The 12,569-nt window shown below is 44.4% G+C and overlaps 2 protein-coding genes and 1 non-coding gene across 3 annotated transcripts; 2 read left to right on the top strand and 1 right to left on the bottom strand.

Annotated features, from left to right (window-relative positions):
• Positions 1 to 2,997: 2,997 nt before the first annotated feature.
• Rpl10 (ribosomal protein L10) lies at positions 2,998 to 5,429 on the top strand. The gene is made up of 7 exons (XM_055591855.1): positions 2,998 to 3,019; positions 3,124 to 3,169; positions 3,762 to 3,820; positions 3,904 to 4,011; positions 4,131 to 4,269; positions 4,971 to 5,133; positions 5,203 to 5,429. Exons 2-7 carry the CDS (start codon positions 3,147 to 3,149, stop codon positions 5,353 to 5,355), a joined length of 645 nt encoding a protein of 214 aa, XP_055447830.1. The 5' UTR covers positions 2,998 to 3,019; positions 3,124 to 3,146; the 3' UTR covers positions 5,356 to 5,429.
• LOC129665307 (small nucleolar RNA SNORA70) lies at positions 4,785 to 4,922 on the top strand. The gene has a single exon (XR_008718368.1). It is a non-coding gene; the product is annotated as a small nucleolar RNA SNORA70 (small nucleolar RNA).
• Positions 5,430 to 6,119: 690 nt separating the features above from the next.
• Positions 6,120 to 8,677, bottom strand: Dnase1l1 (deoxyribonuclease 1 like 1). The gene is given in 6 exon segments (XM_055591818.1): positions 6,120 to 6,256; positions 6,259 to 6,327; positions 6,362 to 6,441; positions 8,134 to 8,222; positions 8,541 to 8,575; positions 8,578 to 8,677. Coding segments are annotated over 6 exon segments (510 nt in total).
• Positions 8,678 to 12,569: the final 3,892 nt, after the last annotated feature.

Raw genomic sequence — 12,569 nt, 5'->3', positions numbered from 1 at the left:
AACCACAACGGATTCCATGCTCTGGCTCTCTTGGTCAAGAGAGTACACATACAAGAACTGAGGTCAAGGCCACATGGCCATTTGTCATCCACAGCCTGACCTCCTGCCACATGGGACCAAGAAGGAAAATGGGCTCATTGGCTCCAGCTGGAGGCAGGGCCCAAAGACTGCAAGTTCAGGCTGGACTCAGGGGAGGGCATGGGCCGGGCCCAGCTGACCATTTCTCCTCCCTTAATCAGGCTGACAGTCCAGACACTCTGCTCAATCCCCCACCCACCCCTATAAGGAAAAGGGTATAATGCCTTCAGTAGAGCTCTCCTTAGCAATTGGAGTATAAGCCATAGCGCTTATACCCCACCAGAACCCTTATGACTTGTGGTCAGGGACACACTGGGAACAGTTTCTGGAGATCCAGGTATATGAGAGCCTGGCCATGGTGTCCAATACAGCTCTACTAGAAGGAGAAAGTAGAGTATCAGGGAGCTACCGATAAAGGATGGGTCAATGAGTCAAGATTATACCTATCTACAGAGAGGCCCATGAGGGGACTCCATGACAAAGGCACCAGGCAAATGTGAAGTGGCAGACCTAACTCCCCAACCCTTGTTCTCTAAGTCCTTCCCAGACAGGAGAAGCCTGACTCCTTGCTGACTCCCTGCTCCCTACCTTACAATCAAAGCATGGGAAAGATGGCTCATATCCAAGAAGATATAACAGATAACTCTAAGTGTGCATGTATACTGAACCTGGCTGTGTCTCAAAGAGCCCAAGGACACTCAGCCCTGTACCAGGCAAAAAGATTACCTCGTGTACTACAAAAATACTCATGCAGGGAAGGCCTGAGAGACTGTGCTCCTGGGGATCATGATTCGCAAAGCAGGGGCCAGCCATTGCCAACCATTCAGACACATAAATACATCTAAGGGATGAAGAGATGGGTCAGCTGTAAGAGAACTTGTTCTTGCAAAGGATCTTAAATCAGTTCCCAGCACCTACAATAACTCCAGTTCCAGGTGATCTGATACCCTCTTCCATTCTCTGCCACCTTCAAACATGCATGTGGTACACTTATATGCATGCATGCAAAACACTCATACACATAAAAATAAAGGGCTGGGTATAGTCTCACAGGTCTTCAGTCTCAACATTCTCCACATTGCAGACATAGCCGGGTGGATCCCTGTGAGATAGAGGCCAGCCTGATCTATACATAGCGAGTTTCAGGCCAGCCAGAGTGACAGTCACATCCTGTCCTCCCCCAAAAAATGTTTAATTGAAAGAGAGGCCAAAATACACAAATAGATGGGTTTAAATGTTTAAAATAAGTAAATAAATCTAAACAATATTTAAAATGTCAAAGAATAGAAATGCCATTCATGTGGAGGGCACCTGCTACACAGCAGTTTGAGTCTAAGGCAAGGAAGGTGCAAACAGTGTTGCAGAAGAATGACAATAGGAAAAAGCTTGACTGCTGTGGATGACTCTGGGAGATTATCTTCCCACAGCAGTAAGATGCTAGCTACAGGCGGGGTGTGGTGGCACATGTCTTTAATTTCAGTACTGTGGAGGCAGAAGCTGGTTTGTGTGACTTTCATGCCAGCTTGGTTAGGCCAGCCAAAGTCACAACATAATGAGAACCTGTATTGAAAAAAACAAAACAAAACAAAACAAAAAACTAGATTCTCCAGCTAAATAACCAGCTACCTCCACAACTCCACAAATACCAATCAGGGCAAAACTGGCAGGACACACAGCTGTTTTCAGGAGATAGATGACAGTGTGTGGGGATAAATTACTGTACAGAAGCCTACAGGAACTAGGTGACTGTCACAGGGAAACAATTTGGCAGAAGCAACCTAGTAGCTCTGGGCTGGGGCTGGGACTCCTAAGCATGTTGGAACAGGCTAAGCCTGTGTACCCAGGGAGCTGCATCTTGGGAACTGTAGGGAGGGGAGCCTCCTGGTCCCTATACTTTTAGAAAAGCCAGTGGCTTTCCCTACAGTACTGTCCCTATGCTTCCTTAAGGTGACACTAGAGCCGCAAAGTCAGTTTCAGTGACTGATGCCCAGACACGTGCTCCTGGGTCGAAATATTCCCCTTCTGGTGTTTCCCTGGACTGTAACCTTATATGGGAGAGTAGTCGGTGGTTAGTTGCCTATCCTCCTGATACACCCAGATGCACGTTTTTAACTATTCATAGGGGAAAAAAAGGACGTGCCACACCTTGTTTTTCTTTTGGAACCCGGTGTAGAGGATCTCTGATGCTTCTAGTGGGGCGTGGCCCAAGGCACTGTGACCCGCCTTTTTACCTAGCTAGAGGTAGTGGTATTGTCACCGTCTCTGCCCAGTCTCCCATCTCCCTAAGAACATAACATCTGTTTCCGAGTTACAGTGAGTGGGGCGGGCCCAACTAGCGAGGACCGTGACAGCCTACAGAAGCTTGAGAGCAATCAAGGGCTTATCTTGGTGCTCTTTGTAGGCTCCTTGATGCGGGTTGGAGCTTTGTGGGTGCGTCTCCTGCTCCAGCCTAATGACAAAGGAACTTTGAGTTCCTAGCATGGCGCTTTCGCGCCATTTCCTGTAACACTGAGGAAAGCCTGAACAACAACTGTGGAGCACCATAAACTGCTGAATACCTGCGTGACCGTCCAGTTCCACTGAGAAAAACTTTTTTTCTTTTGACGTCTTAGAATATTGTAAGCCACTCGTTAAAGCAAAGTCTGTCAATGGCTCCCCACCCAACATGGCCAAGCGGAAGCAGGTTTTTCTTGTCTATGTGTCGAAACCTCATTCGCCAGCACGCGGCTCCCTATTCCGGTGTTCAGTCACCGATGCACTCTGCGCATGTGTCCGTCCAGCCTGGTACGCATGCGCACAGCCTCACTGTATCTATGATCCTGGCGTCTGGTAGAGCGTCGACACCACCCCCTGGCTGGGACTCTATGGTTCCTGTACAGAAAGATAGGCCTCCTATATAAGGCATGCGCAGGCGAGGGAGCGTCTCTTTTTCTCCGGCGCGGTGAGTGAGTTCAGTCCGTTCTTATCGTTCGGTGGTTTCATCGTTCTTTGGAACTTACATATATACTTTGTATCTGTATGCTTACTTTAACTGTTACATTGCAGCCACAGACGTTCCTATTGTCATCATGGGCCGCCGCCCCGCCCGGTGGTGAGTTGCTGAACCCATGCAGTTTTCCTACTGTAAAAACGGAGGAATTATTGAATTTCGTTCAGAAGACACTTGTTGGGGGTGGACTATCCATCACTCAGCGACTCTGAACTCACCCCAGGTTTTCTCTAACACTTTACTGGGAGCTTTGTTTTGTCGAGGTTGTGGGTGGATTGACCCAGGAGTAGTTAAAGCTCTTCTGTAAGGCTTGAAGCAAGTTCATATGCATCCGTACCTCTGTCTCACAAATAAACCTTGTCGTAAAGACTTCTATATCTTCTTGGTTTCTCTGTACGGGCCTTGTGCTTTGGTTTCAACTGGACCCTAAGGGCTGACCAGGGGACAGTGGGCACCACGTAGCCGCGTGTCCTGTAGAGGGCGCCATATTTTCTTCACGTGGCCGAGGCGGGTCTTGTGTCACATGCTCTCAAGTCTTGAGGAAAAATTGTGTTATAACACCCTCCTGGTTTAGGGGATCACCCCCCCCCCCAAGAGTTTCCCGTAAGGGAGACTGAATTCAGAGTTGGTCATTTCTCGTCGCTATTGCTTGCTGTTTAGCACCCTTATCACCTGAGTTTCCTTTCTCCTGCAGTTACCGATATTGTAAGAACAAGCCCTACCCAAAGTCTCGCTTCTGCCGGGGTGTCCCTGGTGAGTACTGACAAACCTTGAAGACTGGATTAGTGGTTTTGTCTAGTTCCCCACCTCGTTTATTTATACCATGTGTTTTTCAGATGCTAAGATTAGAATCTTTGACTTGGGTCGGAAGAAGGCAAAAGTTGATGAATTCCCACTTTGTGGCCACATGGTGTCAGATGAATATGAACAACTCTCTTCTGAAGGTGAGACTCCTTTTTAGTTGACATTTCTTCCTGACTATACTCTTTTCAAGGTTGGTAATTGTAATTTATCCCATTGCCTTTATGCCATCCTCTTTGGCTGGTGTTTCTCTGCCCCTCAGCACTGGAGGCTGCCCGTATTTGTGCCAACAAATACATGGTAAAGAGTTGTGGCAAGGATGGCTTTCATATTCGAGTGAGGCTCCACCCTTTCCATGTCATCAGAATCAACAAGATGTTGTCCTGTGCTGGGGCTGACAGGTAAGCTGGCAGTTTGCACCCTTTTCTGTAACTTTGGGTTTGGTGTTGCACTAGTAAAGGCAGACAATCTGGAGAGATTGCTCTGATTAAGAGCTCTGACTGCTCTTGCAGGGGAACCAGGTTTGTTCAATTCTCAGCACACACATGGTGGCTCATAACCATCTCTAATTAAAAGGGGTGTAGAGACAGCTTTACATACTGTTACTCATGTTCACTTTCTGGGGGAAAGAAGGTAGGGCAAGGACTGGCATGTGGGTTTTAATGGATATGTCTTGAATTCATAGCCAGAATTAGGCCAACAGAACGCTGCCACAAATAAGTAAAAATAAAATCCTGACTAAGGCTTATTAGCCTTTGGGTCCCAAATAACAGGGAAAACTTAATGTACTTCGGATCATCTCCTAGTGGGTACAGGTTGGGTAGATGTTGAAGGGCTAGTAATGGCCTCCCAAATGATTCTTTGGGCTGTCCACACATCCCAGGAGTATTTAGGGGAGGATTCTCTCTCCCTCTTATTGCAGCTAATAAGCCGACCAAATCCCTTTCCCCTTGGGAACTTGGTGTGCAATGGTTGCAAACAGCAGACTTCCTTGGTGTAGTGTATGCAGCCTGTTACTTTATATGGGTTGCCCCAAGGGACCTTGGAAACATTTTTCTGGCAGTTATTCAAATTTCTGATCTTAATGCTGTCCCCAATCTAGGCTCCAGACAGGTATGCGAGGTGCCTTTGGGAAGCCCCAGGGCACAGTGGCCAGGGTTCACATTGGCCAGGTCATCATGTCCATCCGCACCAAACTTCAGAATAAGGAGCATGTGATTGAGGCTCTGCGTAGAGCCAAGTTCAAGTTCCCTGGCCGCCAGAAGGTAAGTGGTTTTAAGTTTTCTCTGTTTTCTTGTCCTGGTCCTCCTTGCTGAAGTTTTCTTTCCCTCTAGATCCACATCTCAAAGAAGTGGGGCTTCACCAAGTTTAATGCGGATGAATTTGAAGACATGGTTGCTGAGAAGCGACTCATTCCTGATGGCTGTGGGGTCAAATATATCCCCAATCGTGGTCCCCTGGACAAGTGGAGAGCCTTGCATTCCTGAGGGCTTCCACAGTGCTCTCCTTGTACCCTATCAAATCATATTCAGTAATAAATCTCAGATCCAATCTGCTTATACATTTGGTTTTGTTTTGTTTTTGAGACAGTTTCTCTGTAACCTTGGCTGGACTTATTTTGGACCAGACTGGCCTTGAAATTAAAAGTTTGTTTGATCAAAGGGTTAAAGTTGGTGATTTTATTAATATTTTAAAGCCTGGATATCCCTGGCAGAGTCATGAAGTATATCATGCAATTTATGGAGCTAGTGGAACAGATGACTATTTGAGAAGCAGGATTATTTGGAAGCAAGTGTAGGCCAATATGAACAGTTAGTTTTAAGTTCATGTTTCGTGAGATATAATTTGAATTCTCAACCCTATCCCTACTGGGGCCTCCCTTGTCATTGCTCATGATTGTACCTCAGGTAGGATGGCATACAGGAACAAGTCCTGGTTATCTGTAACAGGAATCACAGCATTGGATATGTTAGGAAAGTCCTAGCCCTGTTTTTCTCTTAAAATAGCAAGCAAAAGAGATCCTAAATGGAGGAAAAAAATTATAATTGACCTTCAGGTCCAGGAGATGCCACTCAAATTAATGGCCATATAGCCCAGCTGAGATGGCAGGAGCAGCAGGGTGGCCAAATTGGTTGGGATACCCTGAGATGCCAGGCTCAGTTCTAATTCCACAGGACCTGAGAAGACGGTGTTTAGCTGTCAACTCCCCTCTACAGCTCTGCCCTCAGCCATTGTACCAAGCCAATTTTAGTCAGCTGAAAGCTGAGGAAGTCAAAAGGGAGCTGCAGCCTTCATAGGTACAGTTGGTGCTGTCCCACACTGTAGTGTCCTGTCTGGGAATCACCCAGTGGAATCCTGCCTCAGTATGGAGTAGCTGTTGAAACATCTTAGTGATGCACAGTGAGCATTGAAGTCTACAAGCAGAATCAGACCCTCTCCCATGCAAGCCATCACCTCTACTTCATTCTGCCAGGGCTTGGACATCCCAGAGACAGTATAGGGCATTCAGCTCTTCTACATACTTGGGAGTGGTGTAGAGGAGTGGGACTAGCACCACACTTGGACTGCAAGGCCTAGGAAGGTGAGACTGCCATAACTTTTTTTTCTTAGAATTTCTGGTTTGTTTGTTTGTTTTGAGACAAGGTCTCAATTATGTAGCTCTGGGTATCCTGGAACATTTTTTTTATTAAATGTTTATTTTTATATTAATTACAGTTTATTCACTTTGTATCCCTGCTGTAGCCTCCTCCCTCATTCCCTCCCAATTCCACCCTTCCTCCCTCATCTCCTCCCATGCCCCTCTCCAAGTCCACTGATAGGGGAGGTCCTCCCCCCTTTCCATCTGACCCTAGATTATCAGGTCTCATCAGGAATGGCTGCGTTGTCCTCCTCTGTGGCCTGCCAAGGATGCTCCTCCTTTCAGAGGGAGGTGATCAAAGAGCCTGCCACTGAGATCAGACACAATTTAGTTACATTTTATTAACTCTGTATATGAGCTGTATCCTGTTCCCTGGAACTCTTTTTCTAGACAGGGTTTCTCTGTGTAGCTCCAATCCAACCTGCCTCTCAAGTGCTGGGATTAAAGGTGTGGACTACCACCCCTGGCTTAAGTTTTTCTTTTATCACTGGAGATAAACATGTACCCTGTCACTAACTTATGCCTTCAGCTCCCAGGAATTTCTTTTTGTTAATATTTAAGATTCTTTTTTATCCTTACCACATATATTACATCCCATACATTTCTCCTCTCTAAACTCCTCCCCTCTCCACGTAGATCCACTCATCTTCTGTTTCCCTTTTTTTTAAAAAAGAGCAGGCCTTCCAGGGATATCAACCAAATATGGCATAACAAATTGTAAGACTAGGCACAAACCCTCATATCAAGGCTGAATGAGCCAACCCAGTAGAAGGAAAGGAGACCATGAGCAGGCAAGAGGAGTTAGGAGTCTCACAAAAACACCCAGCAGAGGACCTAGCTCAGACCCATACAGTATCTTGACTTGTCACTTGAGTCTCTGTAAGCCCCTATGAACTCTGCTTAGCTAGTTCTGTGGGCCATGTTCTCAGTTTTTGTTTGTTTTTGTTTTCTGAGACAGGGCTCTGTATAACAGAACCGTGGCTATCCTGGAACTTGCTTGTAGACCAAGGTGACATCAAATTCACAGATAACTGCCTGCCAAGTGCTGGCATTAAAGGTGTGCACCACTACCTCCTGGCTTAGACTTAGAGATTTTATTTTTATTTTCTGTGTATGAGAATTTTGCCTGCACGCATGTCTGTACTGTGGATCTATAGAGGCTAGAAGAGGGTGTCAGATACTCTGGAACTGAAGTTGATGGTTGTGTGCTGTTGTGTGGGTGCTTAGAATAAAACCCTAGTCCTCTGCAAAAGCAGCAAGTGCTCTTAACTACTGAGCCACCTCTCCCCAGAACTTTTATGAGTTTTTTGAGATCTATTTTCATTATTGCCCAGCTGGTCTTGAACTCATGGACTTAAGCAATTCTACATGATTTAGCCTCTTGAATAGAATAGCTGGTACTTCAGACCACCAGATCCAGCCAGAATTGTCTTTATGAAGATAGAATTCAACCCCTGTGCTCACTAGTAATTCACATACTTCTTGTATGTGCTTCATCCCAGCAGTGCACTGTTTAGGAAGCTATATAATTCCTGTAATGGTCAAATCTGACAGGAAACAAACCCAGAGTTAGGATCTTTGAGACTCTGGGTGGAATCCAGAATAGATTGAAAGGGCCTTTCTTTACCTTTTAAGCTCTCAAAGCAGGAGGGGGACAGTATTCTGGGAAAAATTCACTACCTCCTGAAGCACCAAGGTATCACAGCAGACCAGGATCTGCAGGGAATGAGGAATACCAACTCAATTCAGAGCTGTCAACATGGAGGGGCTGGTATATGTAAAGACTGGCACCAGAGATAGCAGGGGGAGGAGGAGGAACCCAGGAAAACAAAGAGCATCATTCCATTATACCTTGACCAGTTTTAGAGGAGGAAGTTTATAATTAAATGATAATTGAAAGACAATTTTCATATCTGTACACTCATATTTCCAGATGTCCCCTCCTTTTTAGTAGTACATGCACCTGGTCAGGCAGGGCTGGGGACTTTTGGTCAAGGTCCTTAGGGACACAGATTTCTGCAACAATGGATTTACTTGAACTAAGATATCTATCACTGACTCCTTGGCACTTTAGCCAGTCTTAGTCTTTGGGCATTGAAAGCACAGACACAAAAAGCTTCAGCTCCACCAGCCAGGAGGATGAGCAGGAGAAACACAACAAGGCCACACATGGTCATGTGTGGCATCAGGAGCCCTCCAGAGGAATCCTGAGTGTCCAGACTGCATTGGCACTGCAGCTGATCTCCGCTAATTGGTGCTCTCCCTGCTGCTGGTCCTGAACATTTCTTGCATCTGTTCTGCAGAAGTGTTTCAACTTCTGAACAAACCTAATAAAATACATGTGGAGTGGTATGTGTCTTTTGAGAACTTACCAGAAGCACAACTGTTACCAGCCTAGATCTGTAGAGCTTTTTTATCTTCCCAATTGAAACTTTATTCTCTGTAACAGTAATTTCTTTGCCAAGACTAAGGCCAGAAGTTCACACAAGGTCAGCCTTACTTAGCAACAAAATCTGTCTATGTGCTTTGTCTTTCCTTCTATTTTTTTTTATCCTATTTTTTTTTTGCAAGACAGGGTTTTTCTGTATAGCCTTGGCTGTCCTGGACTTGCATTGTAGATCAGGCTGGCCTTGAATTCACAGATATCTTCCTGCCTCTGCCTCTCAGAGTTCTGGGATTACAGGTGTGTACCACCTCGCCCAGCGTCATCCTATTTTTTTTTAATGTGTATATGTGTCTATGCATTGTACACAAGTGTGGGTGAGTACATGGGTGCATGTGAGTGCATGTGCATGTATGTGTGTGCACACTTGGAGGTCTGAGGTCAACCTCAGGAGCTATTGTTGGAATAATGTTCTTGTGAAATGTATACAATTTATCCTTGTTCATTCAAATGCTGATTTCTCTACCCCACTATCTAGTTTCAAGCCGAACATTGCATTGTGATGTTTATTCTAAACATTACCTGTCTCAAGTTTGTGTAAACATGCCACCTTTTGTTCTCTGTATTGTCAGTAAAACAACCAGCCACAATGCTGAGCAAAGGAGAGGATAGGGTGGGACATCCTGATCCAGACTAGAGGAGAAAGAAGCAAGTGGGAGAAGAGGGAAGCAGAGATTGGCAGGAGGACTTTGAACCATGGGAAGAGATGAACTAGACCTAAGATATGACTAAAAGCAAGTATAAAGGGAGAAATCTAAATGGTAGGAAACTATGTGGACTTGGAGGTTTAGGATGTGCTCTAGGTTAATTAAATAAATCCTAGTTGGGGCTGGAGAGATGGCTCAGTGGTTAAGAGCACTGTATGCTCTTCCAAAAGACCTGGGTTCAATTCCCAGCACCCACATGGCAGCTCACAACTGTTTGTAACTCCAGTTGTAAGGGATTTGAAACCCTCACACCAATGCACATAAAGTAAATTATTTAAATAAATAAAGAAATAAATAAATTCTAGTCTCTGTGTGGTGATTTGCGTATACAGTTGGTTTAGAAATAACAGCTACTTAAGTAAAACTTAAATCAATAATAAATATTAATAACCCACAACAAGCCATCTACCCTGCTTTTTAAGTCAGACTCTCACTAGACTGGACATCACCAAATTAGGCTAGGTTATTTGGCCAGCTATTGAAAACCTAGGGATCTGCCTGTCTTTGCCTCCTCAGTGCTTGAAATGATAAAAAAAACATTTCACTATGTCTGTTCTTTTTAAATATATTTTATTAGTCCTTTGAGAATTAGGCACATGCCTACAATGTATTTTCATCATATTCACCCCACTCCTCGCGGACGCATGCTCCCCTACTGCTTGCCTGCTTGCCTGTCTATGCATGTGTCTATACTAATACACTCTAGATGTAGAATGACACAGTAGTCATCCTTCTATGATTTATTATTATTGAGTATCATGTCCTCACAGTTTATTCTCTTGTTGCATAACGTGTCAATATTATTTTCTTTTTTAAGCCGTAAATAAATTTTAGATTTTATTTTTAATTATGCATATGTATGTGGGGGTATATGCACATGCAGATGCCTAAGGAGGCCAAGAGAGAGAGTTGGATCTCTAGGAGCTGAATTCAGAGGCAGTTGTAAAGCTGCCAGATGGAGGTACTGGGAACCACACCTCTGTTCTCTGTAAGAGCAGTAGTCACTCTTTTTTTTTTTTTTTTTTTTTTTTTTTTTTGAGACAGGGTTTCTCTGTGTAGCCTTTTCTTTTTGTTTTTAAAGCTATTTTTTATTTATTTCTTTATTTTACATATGTGCGCTCTATTTTGCGTGTACATCTGTATGACAGAAGAGGGCATCAAATCTCATTATAGATGGTTGTGAGCCACCATATGGTTGCTGGGAATTGAACTCAGGACTTCTGGAAGAACAGCCAGAGCTCTTAACCTCTGAGCCATCTCTCCAGCCCCTGTGTAGCCTTTTCTGTCCTGGAATTCACTTTGTAGACCAGGCTGGCCTCAAACTCACAGAGATCTTCCTGCCTCTGCCTCCCTGAGTGCTGGGATTAAAGGCGTGCACCACCACCGCCTGGTTTCAGTAATCACTCTTAACTGCTGAGCAAATTTTAAGAATTATTAATATTTTAGTCTGAGACAGAGGCAAGTGGATCTCTGTGAGTTCAAGGCCAGCCTGATCTACAAATTGAGTCAAGGACAACCAAGACTGTACACAGAGAAACCCTGTGCTCCCCTGCCCACCACCAAAAAAAAAAAAAAAAAAAAAAACCCAAACAGTATGTGCTCAGACACACTTTATTCATCAGTCTGTGCTCAGACACACTTTGTTCATCAGCATTGAGGACTTGAACTTCTGATCCTCCTGCCTCTACCTCACCCTAAGTGGAATTATTGGTATATACCACCAAGCTTGGCTTGTGCAGTGCTGGAGATGGACCCCAGGGACTCATATGTTGGTTATGTATAGAAGGCTAACTATTTAAGCCTCATTACTAGGCAAGCACTATACCAATTGAATCACATTCCAGCTCAGCCATTTTGAAAAACGTAAGCACCTCAATTTCCTGAAGCAGAATAGCTAATTCATAAGATAGTTCTACTTTTAATTTTTAAGGTACACTTTTTTTTAAGGTGAACTTTTCCATAGCTGTTAAGCCATTTTACATTCCCACTAACAATGGGAATAAGGTCAAACCCTTATTCTCTTAAACTGCTATGTACTGTTGGGTGGTGGTGGTACATACCTTTGATTCCAGTACTTGAAAGGTAGAGGCAGGTAGATCTTTGAGTTCAAGGCCAGTTTGGTCTACAGAGTAAATTCTAGGATAGCCAGGGCTATACAGAGAAACCCTTGAAGATGGGTGAGCGCAGTGAATCCCATCACTTTGGCAGGCAGGCAGAGGCATGTCGATCTTTGTGAGTTCAAGGCCAGCCGGGAAGGCCAAGACTACATGGGGGGGTGGGCAGCCTTACTAGGCCACAGAGGAAGACAATGCAACCAGTCCTGATAAGAACTGATAGACTAGGGTCAGAGGGAATGGGAGGAGGACCTCCCCTATCAGTGGACTTGGAGAGGGGCATGGGCAGAAATGAGGGAAGGAGGGAGGGAGGGAAGAAGGGAGGGAGGGAAGGAGGGAGGGAAAGTTTGGGAAGGGACTAGGGAGAGGGATACAGCTGGGATACCAAGTGAATAAACTGTAATTAATAATCAATCAATTAATTAATTAATTAATTAAAAAGAAAAAAAAGGACAATTTATCAGAAAATAAATAAGCCTCAATAGGATAGAGATAATTCCAGGTTCAGGAAAGTCCAGTTTGTCCTATCCATATTAGAAACTAAAACCTCTTTAGGCATTTCTTTCTTCTTATTTTTTCTTTCTTTGTTTTTTTTGTGTGTGTTTGTATATGTATGCATGTGTGCATGGATCTATGTGGAGTCTGCTTTTGCCTTCCACCATGTGGGTTCCAAGGATCAAACTCAGGCCACCATGTTTGGCAGCAAAAGTTTTTATCTGCTGAGCCATTACAACAGTCTCTCTCTCTCCCTTTTTCTTTCTTTCTTTCTTTCTTTCTTTCTTTCTTTCTTTCTTTCTTT

This window comes from Psammomys obesus, unplaced genomic scaffold, assembly GCF_907164565.1.
Source record: "Psammomys obesus unplaced genomic scaffold, mPsaObe1.curated_primary_1811, whole genome shotgun sequence".
NCBI lineage: Eukaryota > Metazoa > Chordata > Mammalia > Rodentia > Muridae > Psammomys > Psammomys obesus.
This window is presented reverse-complemented; position numbering and strand designations above follow the sequence as displayed.